The sequence below is a fragment of the Papaver somniferum genome, chromosome 7 (genome assembly GCF_003573695.1).
Source record: "Papaver somniferum cultivar HN1 chromosome 7, ASM357369v1, whole genome shotgun sequence".
Lineage (NCBI taxonomy): Eukaryota > Viridiplantae > Streptophyta > Magnoliopsida > Ranunculales > Papaveraceae > Papaver > Papaver somniferum.
This window is the reverse complement of record NC_039364.1, coordinates 43,262,360-43,279,437: the sequence shown is the minus strand read 5'-3', so window position 1 is coordinate 43,279,437 and position 17,078 is coordinate 43,262,360. Positions and strand designations below refer to the sequence as shown.

The following is a 17,078-nucleotide window of genomic DNA, read 5'->3' as shown; positions in this document are numbered from 1 at the left end:
TACTAAATATTTGCATGATAAAGTTAAATATAGGAAGAGAAGAACTCAAATTGAGTCTATTCAATCTGATGTTGGTGTATGGCTAACTGACAGGAGTTGTATTGCTTTAGATCTTAGAAAACATTTTTCTGAAGTTAGTAAATCCACTAATCCTCCTACTTATAGTGAGTTTCTAGGTGATCTCTTACCTTGCATTACCTAGGAAGAAAATGAAATGCTTATTAGAATTCCCATCCCTGAGGAGATAAGATATGTGGTTTTCCAAATGCAACCTTGGACCTCTCCAGGTCCAAATGGTTATCCTCCTGGTTTTTACCATAAAATGTGGCATGTTCTAGGCAAAGATACTGATAGTGTGGTACAATCTTTCTTTCATTCTAAGCATTTGTTGAAACAGCTCAACCATAGGTTTATAAGTTTGATTCCCAAGAACAGTAATCCGATGAAACCTCATGATTTTAGGCCAATTAGCTTAAGCAATGTTGCGTACAAAATTATCAGTAAAATTTTGGATAATAGATTAAAAAAAGGTTATGGACAAATTTATTAGTCCATACCAAGCTGCTTTCTTGACTTCTAGGCAGATTACTGATAATATAGTATTTGCACATGATATGATTAATACTATGAGGAAGTGCAAAGCTAAGAAAGGCCTTATGGACATTAAACTGGATATGTCAAAAGCATTTGACAGAATTGAATGGGGTTTTTTGATAGAAATTCTTAGGAAATTAGGCTTTCATGAGGATTGGTGTGTTATGATCTTAGAATGTGTCTCAACTGTTTCTGCTTCTGTCCTTCTTAATGGTTCTCAAAGAGATATCTTCTATCCTACTAGGGGTCTTAGACAGGGAGACCCCTTCTCCCCCTATCTTTTCATTATTGTGATGGATTGCTTATCTAGATTACTGATTAAAGCTGAACATGACAGACTTATGCAAGATATTAAGGTAACTAAAACTAGTCCAGCTATTAGTCACCTATTTTTTGCAGATGACTGCTTGGTTTTTGCTAGAGCTAATCTTCAAGGAGCAAGGAAATTGGATAGTATAATTGAACAATTCAGTAAGTACAGTGGTCAATCCATCAATCTTGATAAGTCAGGTATGGCTTTTATTCCTAAGATGGATAATTATGTTAAAAGTCGGATTGTTTCAATCCTAAAAATTAAGACCTTAGGGATTAAGGATAAATATCTAGGGGTTCCTCTTATTATCCAAAAAAAAATGGAGACCTTTAGTCATCTTCCAGAAAAATTTAAAGATAGACTAGCCAGTTGGAAAGGAAAAAACATGAATCAACCCACTGGAACTGTAATGGTTCAGTCAGTTCTAGGTTCCTTAGCTTCTCGCCATTTAGATGTTTTTTCAATGCCTAAAAAACTCACTGATAAACTTGATAGTATTCATAAGAATTTCTGGTGGAACAAGAAACAAGGTGAAAAAGGGTTTTCGCTAAGAAATGGGATTCCGTTGCTAAGTCTAAAGCTTTGGGTGGGCTTAATATTAAGAAAACTGTTGAGCTCAATACAGCTCTCCTTGCAAAACTTTCCTGGAGAATGCTTACTGAGCCTGATGCCAAATAGGATAAAATCCTTAGTCATAAGTATTTTCCTGACCAAAATCCACTTCATGTGACTACTGAAAATGGAAGTTGGATATGGAAAGGAATTTGTAGAGGACTTGAGATCATTAAGAAGCATTATTGTTGGGAAGTGGGCAATAGTAAGAAAATTGAACTCTGAAAGGATATTTGGGTTCCAACTATAGCTCAACCCCTTGACTCTAGGATAACTTCTAGAAACATGAAGATTGTTGACCAACTTATGCATCCAAATAGTAATAGATGAAATATGGAAATCTTAAATGCCTTGTTTGACTCCCATATTGTTAATGAAATCTGCAAAATTAGGATTCATGTTAAAGGTGAAGATAGAATGATTTGGAAACCAACTGATAATGAAATGTTTTCTGTTAAAAGTGCTTATAGAGTTGTGGATGTTGCAGGTAATTCTTATTCTCTCTCTGATGGACCTGTTAATTTTTCTTGGGTTAAATTTTGGAAACTTTGTCTGCCTCCCAAAGTCTTACACTTTCTGTGGAAGTGTGTTCATGGTTGTCTTCCTGTTAGACATAGGATAGCAAGACATGGATTGGATGCAAATACTGAATGTCCTATGTGTAATAAGGATGTTGAAACATTAGATCATTTGTTCTTAAATTGTGATGTAGCTAAGCAGGTTTTGACTGATATTGAGCTGCCTCACAATATAAGTCTTATAGGCCATAGTTTGATAGGCTTGGCACTTGATCAAATAGTTGTTTGTCTATTCCACAGAACATGTTGGTATTAATAACTCATACCCTATGGCAGATATCGAAAATGAGATGTGATGTGGTTTTCGATAATGTGACTTTGCAGGTTAATAAAATTGTGCAATTGATTAAGCAGTCAGTTCAAGACTGGAATGATGTTAGCACAAAAATCAGAACACATAGAAGTCAAGAAACCAGAGAGAGCTTCTGTGCCATGGCAGACTCCTATGGAGGGTTATATGAAGATTAATTTTGATGCTTCTTTTTGTAAAGAAACTAAATGTATGGGTGGAGCACTAATGATGATTAATGATGCAGGTGAATTCCAGTGAGCCTAGAGATTTCCAGCAGTAGCTGGAGATGCAGAACAGGCTGACGCATTAACAGCTCTTGAAGCAATCCATACAGCAAGAAGGAAAAATATCATCAACCTTCAAATTGAAGGGGACTGCCTCAACGTCATAAATGCCTTGAAAGGAAAAGTAGAAGTTGTTAAATGGAAGAATAACTCAATCATTAGAGATTTTCTTGACTGTCTTAACTCTTTTAATAACTATGAAGCCATTCATGTACCCAGAGAAACAAACTGCGCATCAGATCTTTTAGCTAAGGATGCAATTTGTACAGCAAGGTCTTATTCAGTTTCTGAAATTCCGATGTGGTTAGATACTCTTATTAAAGAGAAACTTCATGTAATACAGAGTTGAAATTTGAATGAAATTTATCTTTCCTATTAATATATATATATAGATTCTCCCTCATAATATTATGAGTCATATTACGGAAGTGCTACATATCCCGCAGGTTGTACCGAGTGAGAGAGTGGGGTGGGAGCCCTCCCAACCCGGGCGATTTTGTAGGGGGCGGGTTTAGTGTGGATCCACCCCACTCTTTCACTCGGTACAACCCGCGGGATATAAATCATTTCCGGTTATATTATTATAAGGATCTCTTAGGTTAGCTAAATTAGTTATTTTTATCGGTTAAAGTTAATAAACCTGTTATAGGGGCGGCAGATTTTATTAGAGGGACGGCGGGTAATAGGACAAAAAGGATCATTACATGGTAATTTGAAGTGCCCCTTATCCAAAAAACTGAAAATGACTAATTAACCATTACATAGTTTAGTGTTGATAATCTAGTTTAGTGTTGATAATCTAGTTTAGTGTTGGTAATCTAGTTTAGTGATAATGATTAATTTTCACTTATATTAACTCTAAATCAAAACAAAATCAGATTTTAGAGTTTAAAAATAAATCCATTTTTTTATATTTTCAGTGCTAATTACGGTTGGAAGTTTGCTCGTAATCAACCGTAAATCTTAGTTATGGTTCGTAAAATATGAACTACCAATAGTAACTGGTTAAATTTGGGGAAAACCCAATCGTAAAACCAGTTACGGTTGGTAACCAAATGCTCGAGACGAACCGTAACTTAGTTACGGTTCGTAAACTAAAATGGTCACCAACCGTAACAGTATTTATGGTTCATCTCGAATTTTAGTTATGAACCGTAATTGGTGACTTTTCTGAACTCTGGGTTCCAGGGTTATTTACGGTTCGTAATTCTGGTATCGACATCAACCGTAAGTTCACTTACAGTTGAAAAACAAAACGTAACTGAAGAAAATTCTCAGATATAAGAACATACGGTTGGTAATAGTTCAATTACCAACCGTAACAACATCAAAATCTCCAGTTACGGTTCGTATTGAGTTAAAATCAACCGTAACTCACATAAACCAAGTAATTTCAATTTCAATTTTCATCTAAAACCCTAATTTTTAATAGAAATTAAATTTAAATCGAACAAAATAAACTAAATCGTAACTTGGTTTTTCAAAAATCAAAACATACCTCATATAAGTCATTACACTACACTTGATTAATTTTCGAATCGTCGATTAATCAAAGACGATGAAATTTTGAGTTTTAATGAAGGTTACGGTTGATGGGAGGAGGAGGAGAGAAGAAGAAAGAAAACAAATTTTCAATTTAGCTTTGATTTAGGTTAAGAAAATGGGGAGGGTAATCTAATCAATTTACATCCCCTACAGGATATCCCCTAACTAATTAGAGGGACACTATTATCACATTGCCGCCCCTCTAATAAAACCGGCCGCCACTATATCACGATTGTAAGAAAAAGCAGGGCCACATCCAAGAAAGCCATTTTTATTTATTTTTTACTTTTTTTCTTGAAAATATCATACCTTGAGATTCTAAAGGAATTTGATCCTTGAACTTGATACTCCATTGCTTTGTATTAGAAAGATTACTAAGAACTCAGACTAGTAGGGAAGTGCACGAGTACTTCATGTATGTCTTCACAGAGGTGTTCAAAACAAAAACAGAAGACTATAATCCAAATATTCATCCTCGCATTTCACAGTTTTTGCCAACTGGATGAGAAACAATTTTCACTAAAAACAGATACAACCTAAGAAAACCTTGATTTTGCTCAATACTGCCAGACTACTGCTTTCAATTCTATTCGACCTCCAACATAAACAAGCAACTCACTTATGAACAGAACATGAAAAAAGAAAGAAACCCAGCAGGAGCAGAAAGTTCCTTGAGGAGTTCAGTAATATCCACCCTCGAATGACTATGATTCTTCCCTTTCTTACAACGAAAACATTCCGACAGGACATAGGGTTGGGTAATTTATGTTACAAATATGGTCAGCTTGTCTCTCAGTGGGTTCCGTTTGAAAGAACGGACCGAAGATGGCAATCACAAGTATCCATCAGAATCTGTTCAGTGGGCAAAAGCTATGTGTGTCCAGCCGACAGACATGCTTTGTATAAGGAAATTGGATGCTTTGCTTCACGGAGAAATAACTTTTCACGATCTACCCAGAAAGAAGATGTTCAAATCCTTGTATGTCCAACTCGGGCCTTGACGGATATTCAAGACCCTGAAGTGCAGGCATCCGTCTAAGGTCCTCTTCTGAGTAAGCAGGGATGAACCAGTATTTTTTATCTGTGCCAAACACCTAGAGAGAGGGAGAGAAGGAAGTACACGAGAAAAGTGCCGTTAGATGTAAATTAAAAAGATAATTGGAAAGAAACCTCACAAGATCTTGTAGTTCCACATTCTAGTTACAGGTAAAAAGTATCCGCAATTTGGACCAACTTAATTTAATTTTCATATGCTTTAATTTCAGCACTAACAAAGAATTCAGGTGGGCATTAAGCAATATCAGTGTTGTCTCATTTACAAACTTTTCTTTGGATTAGAAAAGCATTTAGTTCATGTTGCAGTTCCTGGTTCTAGGAGGAGATACGCCGTTTAACCTTATGCCAGAAAGTAACAAGGAAGTAGGACACCAAACAAAAAGAGGAAGAGGAAGGAAACCCAAGTGTTCAGTCTACATCAATTCAGCATATCAATTATTCAGGTGCGACCAACAAAAACAGTGATTTACAGGTAAAGTCGGTTAAATCTCTTTGGAGTCTTATCATCTCTAAGAAAAAAGAAATAATCGAAAATGACCATACTCATCTTGTCCATATTATATCAAAAAAAAATTGCATTCTCATCTTATCATCTCTAAGAAACAAAAGATTGTTGCTGAAACTCAAAATAGAGTACAAAGATGGAAGGACACATTGTGAATGTGGTGGGCAAGACTACCACTTGGCGACCCAACCTGATCAGGTTTATTTATGAGTCATGACTGGATCAAAATATCTGGCAAACAAAGACCATGACTGAAGTGCTGCGTTGACATGCACACAATGATGCTCTTCATATTACCCGTATGATGAAAGGTCGTGAGCTGATTCCAGGTGATGACAATATAATATACATATCCAGTAGAATATCTTCACCAAAGATCAACTCATTCTATAACGTATAACCGTGCCATCCATGGACTATATTATGATATGATGTTTAATCAAAGTTGGTGTTTCAATACATTGATGATGGTTTACAAATTTTAGAGTGAACTGACTTTTGGTGAAAATGTACTACTCAAGGTGCTATCATCCCCAAAAAGCAGCCATTGGGTGTTCAAACTTTGGGGATCCAGGTAGAATGCCAATTAAAAGTGTCCAAATAAGCATGTCAAGGGGATCTCCCTCTTAATAATATATGTGATTTTAAGCATTTGAGTTTACTATTTAGTAAGAAGACCAAATACAACAAATATAGCAAAAGAATTAGCAGGGGAATGGACAAACCTGCTCAAAATTTCTTCTCCTTCCAAGATCATATCTCCATTTTGGAGTTGTCTTCTTCTCATATGCCTGATCACATGGAAAAGACAACAGAAAAACCATAAATATCAAAAACCATAAACTGTTGGCCAGAAGATATAGCGATGACAGAGCATTATACCTCAATAGTGGTCGTATTACCCGCCACAAGTGATATATGCATGATTAGAAATCCCATAACACTCAATGAGAATGCTAAGTTCAGCACTACATGGAGCAAAGAGTTGAAAGAAATTAGGGTCAACAACAAAAAAAGCGGCATTTTGACGTCAAGTGTTGAAGACGTGATTTAAGTGCGAAAGGACAACTAACAATTGAGAAACTATGAAGAAGTTCCATTTGCTTGGAGACAACACTTTCATGTATTGTATGCCAACTTCTGAAAATCTTAATGTTAACAATGGATTTACTGAGTACATTGCGTTAAGTTTAATCAGGAAACATGAAGTAAAGTACTCCATGGTGTACCATGAAGTAAAGTAAAGCACTACATGGAGTAATAAATAAGAAACCTTATTCCTTAGCCCTCACCAAATGAAAGAAACGTCGTAGCAAGTGTCCCTGGTGTACCAGGTATCTCTCCATCAGAAAAGAAGGCAATAAAACTAGGCAACAAGGACAAGGTGACCATAGCTGTCTCTAGAAATGTATAGAACTGCAATGATAGAAATTTAGTAAGAAAAGCATCAGTATTGCAGTTTGAATTTTATCGAAAGCCCATAAACTACAAGGGATAAAAGAGTAAAACTCAAATCATGCCCATATGCAAAAATTGCAACGTTAGTAAGTACTCAAGTTTCCACATGTGCAGATAATGTAAGATCCCAGTCTTGAACTCCTTGGTGTGGGCCATAATGTAAGATCCCAGTTTTGAACTCCTTGGTGTGAGCCATCACTGATGTGCCACTGAATCTATTTGTTGGTTAGGGAGTTTGAACACAAAGAATAGTGTTCTTTCTCTCTTCTGAAGTGGTTGATCTTCCCACTAGAAGATTAGGCAACCGGGATAAAGTTCATATTTTAGAGATGGCACAGTTAGGTAGCTAAATCGGGTTCACTTTAGGGTATTACATTTATTTTGCAGAAACCAGAAAGAGTGCAGTTTCCAGTAAGAAGTCATTAAGACAGATGTTCACGTGACAGAAAAACTACCTGATCCAAACCTCCAGGGAGTGATAGAAAGCTTTGCCACATAAAGAAGGTGCTATATGGTTTTGGAACATGATGCCATGAAAAAACTAGGTGCCTACGTCAAGGCTAAGGAACACTCGGTTCACTCAACGAAAACAAAACACATCACCAGAATAATAATGAGCCCCTCTTCTCCCATTGACCCCAAAAAGCTACCTCGAAAAATAATCCCACCAACACAGATAAGGCCAGAGGCACAATCATGTGCTTAACCTTACAATGAGCTTTACCTTCTTTTTAAAAGTATCAACTATTTTCCAACAAACCAACCTAAAGGAGCAGAAGTATAGTCAAAACATGGACGCTTGACAGAAATCAATGTTCTCAAAATAACTAAAATATATATACGCCATGTTGGCAAGTGTAAAATTCAATGAAATCAAGTACTTTTACCAAATCTGATAAGTTATGTTCTTGACAGGGCACACTAAAACAAGATTCTCTTGCCATCACTAAGTAATTGAAATGAGTAGGACCTCGAGCTGCCACAAGCAATGATATCTCAATGAACAAGTGATGTGACAAGGCCTTATATTGTTAATATATACAAAGATACCCTATATCACTCTGATAAATGTTGTTGGATTAACACTAAAGTGAATCCAAGCTCTGTGCAGGTAATAGATTCTCACACGTGCATAATGATATAGATTGAGAACTCTTGATACAGCATAAAAATTAAAAGACAGGACGACATCAGGATTTAACATTGCTGTGCCCACAATATTTGACTCAATAATAATTTGCAGCAAGGATCTCATCAAACTCGTACATATCTAGATAATTGCTTCTTCTTAAATTTTGACCCAGTTAAAATACCAACATCATGTTAGCACCTTTTTTTATCTTTCACGATAGATTCCTTATTTGGGTTTGGTTTTGAGAGATTCACTGAGATGAATACTGGGAGGAATACTTCTATACAACACAACACGATTTATTAGAGAAAAAATTATGTAGTTGATGTGTCTCCTAAACAAAATAAAAATTAATGGAAAATAACGTACCAAGAATAAAAGGAAATACTTATAGTTTAATGCTCCAACACAGTTGACAACCCACACGCAATGGTGGTCCATTTTCAAAATGCATCTCCCACCTAAAACCACAAAGAAACAAAAAATGTCAGCAAAATCTATTCTTCCTTCCATAAAACAACATTGGCCATCTATCAAGAGAATTGCATCTAGAGAATCAAGAGCTCACAAACAGAACAGTGATGACAACGAGGCGGTTTCAGCTGATTGCACTTCCTGCAAATTCGAACTCCCGGGTTTGCAGGATCGCCAAGCATAGAAGATTGCTGCAAACCTGAAGATGCACCATCAAATTCTAACCCTACCATAGGATCTATATCACCGCTCTCCTCGTCAATAGCAGAAGGCCTCCACTTTGGAGGAACACCACCAGGATCTGTAAAAACAACTGAAAAGTAGCTCCACAACAACATCACCAGCTGCAAGATCAAACAAAAGGACTAGCTAAGTCGGAGGTTTAGCAATTAATTAGCTAGGATTATGACACAAAATTGCACCAGAATAGTCAACTTCGAAACTTGTAGTAATCTTGACTTGGCAACTAAAATTCCAAAAGTTCTCAAGACCCAGTGATTATAAATACAAAGGAGCTATTTTTATGCAAAATTTAGACAAAAAAAAATGGTCAACAAAAGAGGAATAAATTACCAGGAAATGAAACGGAATCAAGACAGAAAGAGATATAATTGAATCAAGAGCACCATCAAACAAAGCTGGACCATAATTTGTAATTACAACAGCATAGTAAGTAACACTAATAATACCAAGAACAAGAAAGATCATTATAGAACCAAGACCACGTAAAGCCGTACAAAATTTGAATACATTCCAAGCCATTGTGACTCCGGATCTGTGCATACTCTGAGATAACAATCAATAACAAGTATTGAAATTCAAGATTTCTCTCTTATTGATCCAGAGCGGTATTCAGAGTATATCTAATAGGGTTTCTGTAATTTTAGTAATATTAGGTTTGGGTTCAGGAATTCCAAATAGGGAACGGAATTCCATTTCCCAGAGTATTGCAGTATATTTTATATTTTAGGTTTTTGAGGGTTAAAAATAAAATAATGAAAAAGAAAAGAGATAGTCTAAATTTCAAGTTTTCCAAGTTCAACCACTTCCAAGTGTTTACACGAACTAAAATATTTTAAGTAGGCAGCGCCAACAGTTTTACAAAGTAACCTGTTACAGGGGCCAGGCCCGGTCCTGACAAATTGATGGCTCGATGCAAGAAAAAACAAATTGGCCCCCATCCTTAGGCTCCACGTTGAACGGTGACTTTCACCCACTCACATAATTGTTCCGTTTCACTTTTGATCAAAGGAGAGAAAAAAATGATTTTTCTCAACGGTCCGCGAGTTATAACCCCAAAGATGTCACATCCATGCACAAAAACTCCACCAAAACAAAATGTTCACAAAAACCCCATTTAACATAAATTGTCTACATTACGCTTCTACTATTTAAATCACCCCAACAAAAACAAAAATCAACCCAACCTTTAAATTTTATTATATTATCACCACGCACAACAACCCACCACCAGCAACACCACCACCGCCTGTCGTCGTCGCCGCCACCGACCACCTTCGCCGCCGCCGCCACCGACCACCTTCATCGGCTCCACCGACCACCACCGCGCCACCACCAGAAAAATGATGAAACCAAAAATTGGTTTCACCAAAATAAGATGAAACCAAATTTTGGTTTCATCATAAAAGAAAGGAGAAAGAAGAAGAAGAAAAAATGAAACACAATAAGATGAAACCTTCCACCACCGTCAACTGCACCGCCCCCATCGCCACCACAACCATAATCACCACAACCACCACTACCATTACCTCCTTAACTAAGACTACTTTCAACAAAAAACAATCCACAATAAGATGAAACCTACCACCACCGTCAACTGCACCACCCCCATCGCTGCCACAACCACCAGCACCACAACCACCACTACCATTACCCCCTCAACTACAACCAGTTTCAACAAAAAATAATCCACCTGTATCCCACCATCAAAAATTGGCTTCACAGATATTAATATTCAACAAAATGAAAAATATACGATGAAACCTAATTAGGTTTCATCAACTTCAGCCAATTCATTACACTTTTAACAATGCAGACATACACCTCTTTAATTGTAACCCATACCAGTCCTTTATGCAACACCTGAAGCTCAACTACAACTCTCATTGCATTAGCACCACCCTTACTCAGTTAATCCATTCTTTATCACTTCCATAACTTCAGTTAAGGCCACCACTACCAACAAAACTTCTTCATCAATACCTGGAGTACCAGTACCAGACCCTGCTATACACATTCTCCCAATTCATACACACATATAATCAAAACCACCATTGTACATAAAATCGAAATCACATATTGTCATTTCACAAACATAACTTCAATGATGAAACCAAACATGCCGTCTTCTAAGTCAGACCGAATAAACTAGAAAAAAATCAGGTGAAACCAAAAATTTGGTTTCATCATTAAAATCTTTGGTTTCATGACAGAAAATAGGCAAGTTTATGATGAAACCAAATTTGGTTTCATCATTAGTTTACTGTTTTCACCAACCAAAACTGTCAGAATTTGATGAAACCAATTTTGGTTTCATCATAAATCTGTCATTTCCCAATACAATATTGATTTCGACTTTGAAGATGTATCATCATTTGCTGGTGATGAAAACATCATAAGGTGGTGGTGGTGGTGATTGTAGAGGATTGAACGAGGAGGCGGAGGTGATGTTGGGAGCGGATCTGCAAGTACTGGTGTTGATTGTAGATGAGGTGTTGTTGGTGGCCGATTTGAAGGTATTGGTGGTGGTTTTAGATGATAAAAGGAGGAGGTAGAAGTAGTGTTGGTGGCGGATCTGATGTACTGGTGGGAAAAACAAAAATAAGAGGAGGCGGTGTTGTTGATGGAAAATCTGTAGACGGAGAAGAAGAAGGTGATGATGGTGTTAATGGAGGAGAAGGAGGTGATGATGGTGTTAATGGAGGAGACGGAGGTTCTGTTGGTGGCGGATCTGGACACATCGGTTGGTTTGATGGTGGCGGAGCTACTGTTGGTGATAGATCTGAATAGAAATAGAAGAAAAAGAGACGAAGGTTTCGTGGAGGAGACGAAGGTGTTGCTGTTGGTGGTGACAGAGGTGTTGTTGTTGGTGGTGACGGAGGTGTTGCGATGGTGTTCATGGAGAGATATTTGTTGCTGCTGGTGTTAATGGTGGTGGGGAGATGAAGACCGCATAAATAGAAAAAAGAAAGGAGAGAAGAAGAAGACAAGGTAAAAAGGGTATGTTTGGTTTTTTTTAAAGTAATAAAAACTAAATTTGCACATTATTATTTGACCTGGAGTTTTTGTGTCACTTTTTAATTAAATGGATTTCATTTATTAAAAATAATATGGCTGGATTTTTTGTACCACATGTTTGGTCACCTTGGTTTTATTTGACTAGTTTCGTTTTCGGTCCGCGGGTTATAACCCCAAAGGGGTTATAACCCATCACAAAAAACCCATCCAAACAAAAGTGATACAAAAACCCCAAATATCATAAACTGTCTAAACTACCCTTTTAGTATTTAAATCACCCCAACAAAAACAAAAATCAACCCCACTTTTAAATATACTATCACTAACAACAACAAACCACCAGCAACAGCGCCACCGCCGACCACCACCGTCGACCACCTCCGCCACCACCATCGTCGACCACCTCCGCCGTCGCCCACCACAACCGTCGCCGTCGCCACCTCTGACCACCACCGCCGCCGCCTCCGATTACTGTCGCCGTCTCCGACTACCGCCGCCACCGATACTGAGCAATTGCATCACCACCGCTACCAGTCAGCACCACCGCCAACACCCGCCGCACTGCCACCAGCACCACGACCGCCCACCACCACCTAAAAAATTAGTCATCATAAATACGATGAAACCGATTTTGGTTTCATCTTGGTTTCGTGAGAATTCACCTGCAAGAAGAATTATAAGAGGTATTATACATGTTCATGGATAGAAATACATCGTTGAAATACGATGAAACCGATTTTGGTTTCATCATTAATAAGATGAAACCATAATTGGTTTCATCACACTAACAGCTGCCATTTCAGTTCTTGCAACTTCATTTTCTCTCGGCAATAGCGGCATCTCCCTTCAGTTCAGGTGCAAATGTCCACTATTGCTCCATATCCTCTTCAATCCATTCCCACCAACAAACCAACTTCTCTGTCTTCTAGGTGCAACATCCGCAACCGCAATCTTCCATTCTCTTCAGCACGAACTCATCAGCACCATCAGTTCTTACCTGCAACACCTTCATTACATTGCAGAGTCTTGCTGCGTTACAGCAGCTCGGTAACAACAATACTGCTTCCTTGATGCTCATACACCAGCAAAAATTCCACCAGCATCATATTATCTTCCCTTCCTTGCTCTTTTGTTTACAATTCCACCAGCACACGACCTTGTTTTCTTCTTTCATGGCTCAGTCTTGTACTCAAAATCTCAATTGCAAGCAACCCCAACACATCACCATCTTTATCTAGTTATCATGACCACAACCACCTATAACACGGCTAGCTCAGTCACCACCAATGCTGCAACTGCACAATCCTGCACTTGAGCTAACACCACCTGCACCAGTCACTGCACATGCATCTACTCCCTTGTTGATCCTTCCGTTAATCAGCTGAACCCAAATCAAACCATCCATCTTGCATCTCAGCTCAGAAAGCTCTTAACTCTTTCCATGTCCAGCTCTTTCACTGAATTTCACTAATCTGTAGCGGAAACCCTCGTTTCTCCTTATACTCTGGCCTGAACAGTATGCGACAAAACCCCAATCACAGACCACAATTGTAACTGCCATTATCACTGCTTACAGCATAAGCTTCTCTGCAAATTCAGCTCGACTTCTTGCACATTCTCTACAACAACAGCATATCACCAGCTTCATTCCTTCTCTACATTGCAGCAACGCCAACTCATTCAGCTGGCCTGCAATCACTGCCATCACCTGAACCTCTTTCCCTGCATTGCACTTCTATTGCAACAACAGCAGCACTGTCTCTCATACTTTCCTGTAACTTCTGCTGCACTTCTTTACTGCCTTCTCCAGCAAATTATGTCCTTCCTCGGCTTCCGAGATCAGCCTAAAACCACTTCATGCAACCCTTTCATTTAAGCAACAACAACTGCTCCTATCATACTTCATTTCCTTCCATCTGCGAGTTGGTATTCAACACCACAGACCCAATCAACCACATCAGCAACCTGAACCCTTTGAGTCAAACACACAGCATATCAACAGAATAAACAACCAACACTCCATAGATCAACAGATTGCCCATAACTGGTGGATCCAAGCAAAAGTTCAGGAGGCCGATACCATAAAGTAACAACTCGACTAGTTAATGGTTGAATGTGCCCGACACTAACAAAATTTGCCAGGCCAAAATCAGCTATCTTCAGAGCTCCATCATCACTAACAAGAAGGTTGTATCCCTTGATATCTCTGTGCATTATACCTCTTGAATGACAGTGTTCAAGGCCAGATAGTAGTTGATGCATATAGCATTTAACCTACACAACATGAACAAATCAAACCCTTTAACATTGGTAATTCCCGAATACTAGAACACACATCAAGAGTTCCATATATACGAACCTGTGATTCACTGAACTTGATGTCAGGACAAGATGATAAACCAGCAATATCATGTTCCATGTACTCGAAAACAAGATATACACTAGTTTACCGTCTAGAAGTAATTAGTCCCTCCAGTTTACGGAGAATCATTATTTCCCGCGACATAAATCTCACACTTTCTGGCTCAAAGTTATCGAACCGAAATTTCTTTAAGGCAAGCATCCTCCCAGTTGCAAGCTCTCGTGCTCAGAAAACACTGTTGTATGTACCTTGTCCAATCTAAAGATACAGCCAGAAAATTGCACTATTCACATAATTGCAGCACATGAACAAATACAAAAATACCTTGTCGACGTACTAATCCACTTCAACATTCCGATGTATAGCGACACAAATTAGACCAGAAATGAGCAATTCAAGAACAATAAAAAATAGTAGCAAAATAACAAAAGAAGAAGAAAAAACCCTTACCTTTTCCAATTTCTCGAAACTTTCAGCACGAAGAGGAATCCAACCATGAATAGCTTCACGAGCAACAACACTAAGCCAAGAAGGCCAACCAGCAACAACTTGTTCACCAAACCCAACAGGTCTTCTGAGATTAACATCACCAATTTCTTGTTTGATTCTGCTCTTATCGACAGACCCAATTACCTTCCTGTTCTTCGTTTGGAGATTCAAATCGAAACCCTGATTTCATAAATTTCCTCTTCATCTCTGAGATTAACAGCAACAGGTCTTCTTAAACAGCACCAAACCCAACTCTCCATCTGTCTTTATCTGTATTCTTGAATCAAAAGCAGCCACAGCTCAGCATCAGAACATAAACCCTAATTTCTTCATTGTTTCTCGATCTCAATAAATTCTAGCAACAGTTTTTTGCTGATTCTTCCTCTCTACGCTCTATGAACATCATCTCAAATCTTATTTCCTTCTCAATTTCTCAATCAGCGTCTCGATCTGGTCTCTCGGATTTAACAGCAGCGGCTGCTGCTTTCTCTTTCTTTTCTCAGTTTTAGGGAAATGAATGAACTAATGATTGAGAGAAAACGTCTCTCGAATTCTTCATCTCTTGAATCAGCGACGTTCTTCTCGTGGAGATCCATTGTTGCTGCTGCTGATGAAGGTGGTGGGAGAAGGAGACGGAAGAAAGAAGAAATCAGAGAAGAAGAAGAAGAAGAAGAAGAAGAAGAAAAAAAAAAGATAAAAGGGTACATTTGGATTTTTTAAAAATAAAAAAAAAAGTTAAATTTGCTAATTATCATTTGACTTGGGATTTTTGTCCCAGTTTTATTTGAAACGGTTTTTATTTGGTAGAAATAATATGTCCGGTTTTTTCTTATCACTAGTTTGTTCACCTAGGGGTTTTGTCACTAGTTTTGTTCTTCTTTATATATCTAAAATCCGTAAAACTCTAATATTGGTGATTGTTTCCGGGTGAATTTTTTTTTATCGGTGTTTCCGGGTGAAGTTACTGAAGTTTTTTTATCCATCTACTGTTTTGGAATGACAAGAGTCGTATAAACTTCTATCTGCTTTTGTATCCAAATACTGTTGATATATTATATATATATATTCAATAATGGTAGGATAGCTTGCTGTTGAAGGCATAAAGCCATAAACTACTGTCGGCAATTTTGGCGACATATCAAACCAAATCCAAAATGCGACGTGGCGAGCGATGCCGTGCGACACCAAATCAAAAATGTATATGGACACCTCACCAATTCAAAAATCCTAAGCATGCATTGGGACGGGGCAAGGCGATGCCGAGCCACGCCAAATAAAAAGTGTATGACGATGGGGCAAGGCGAAGCCATATCACACCAAACCAAAAATATGGTTAAAAAAAAATGACAGCGAACGGTTTTCGGATCCGCCCAATGCGTAGCACCACTACGGTTTTTCTATCAACACGTTTCCTAACTAAAATTTATTTATTTTAGTAACTCAAATGATCCATTAAGATTCTAGGTATGTGAATGGATACGATTAACACGATTGTATGGATACATTTTGATTGATGGATTTTGGTTGAATTATATCAGCTTGATAATACTTGAAAAGGTTATACTTTTTCAATCACCATTCAACCGTATAATGGATTATGACGGAGCCTAACCGTATACATTTTTGGTATTGTGTATCTTTTACACTTGAATTTTATTTTCATATTTAAATTTAGATTTTATCTTCATATTTAATATGGTTAACCAAATCAAAAATTCTAAGTAACGGGACAGGGCGAGGCGAAGCCGAGCCACACCAAATTGTTGGAACCGGGCGAGGGGAAACCAATCTTTACCAATTCATATTGGGACGGGGCGAGGCGAAGCCGAGTTTTACCAATTCAAATCGGAATAGGGCGAGGCGAAGCCGAGCCACACCAAATTATTGGGACCGGGCGAGGGGAAACCGATCTTTACCAATTCATATTGGGACGGGGCGAGGCGAAGCCGAGCTTTACCAATTCATATCGGGACAGGGCGAGGCGTGGCGAGACGAAGCCGAAACCGAACTTTATTAAATCAAAAATATAGTTCAAAGAACAAAAATGCACGGGCACAAAATCTAGTTTTACATGTATTAGTCTTTTTACAAAATTAACATATAAGACGATTAATCTTATATTAACT

The 17,078-nt window shown here is 38.0% G+C and overlaps 1 protein-coding gene and 1 pseudogene across 1 annotated transcript; both read right to left on the bottom strand.

Annotated features, from left to right (window-relative positions):
- Window positions 1-4,617: 4,617 nt before the first annotated feature.
- Window positions 4,618-9,876, bottom strand: LOC113297128 (probable protein S-acyltransferase 14). Its single transcript, XM_026545538.1, has 7 exons — window positions 9,417-9,876; window positions 8,938-9,187; window positions 8,739-8,830; window positions 7,072-7,195; window positions 6,662-6,747; window positions 6,505-6,570; window positions 4,618-5,312 (listed from the first exon to the last, which is right to left on the bottom strand). The coding sequence occupies exons 1-7, from the start codon at window positions 9,624-9,626 to the stop codon at window positions 5,169-5,171; spliced, it is 972 nt and encodes a 323-aa protein (XP_026401323.1). The 5' UTR covers window positions 9,627-9,876; the 3' UTR covers window positions 4,618-5,168.
- Window positions 9,877-13,555: 3,679 nt separating this feature from the next.
- LOC113294578 lies at window positions 13,556-15,212 on the bottom strand (annotated as a pseudogene).
- Window positions 15,213-17,078: the final 1,866 nt, after the last annotated feature.

Excerpts from the sequence above, each read along its gene's own strand:
- LOC113297128 (XM_026545538.1), bottom strand. The coding sequence starts at position 9,626 with ATGCACAGATCCGGAGTCACAATGGCTTGGAATGTATTCAAATTTTGT. Across the intron at positions 8,831-8,937 it reads TTGTCATCACTGTTCTGTTT|GTGGGAGATGCATTTTGAAA; the intron begins GTGAGCTCTTGA and ends TTGTGGTTTTAG. Across the intron at positions 6,571-6,661 it reads GTAATACGACCACTATTGAG|GCATATGAGAAGAAGACAAC; the intron begins GTATAATGCTCT and ends CCATGTGATCAG.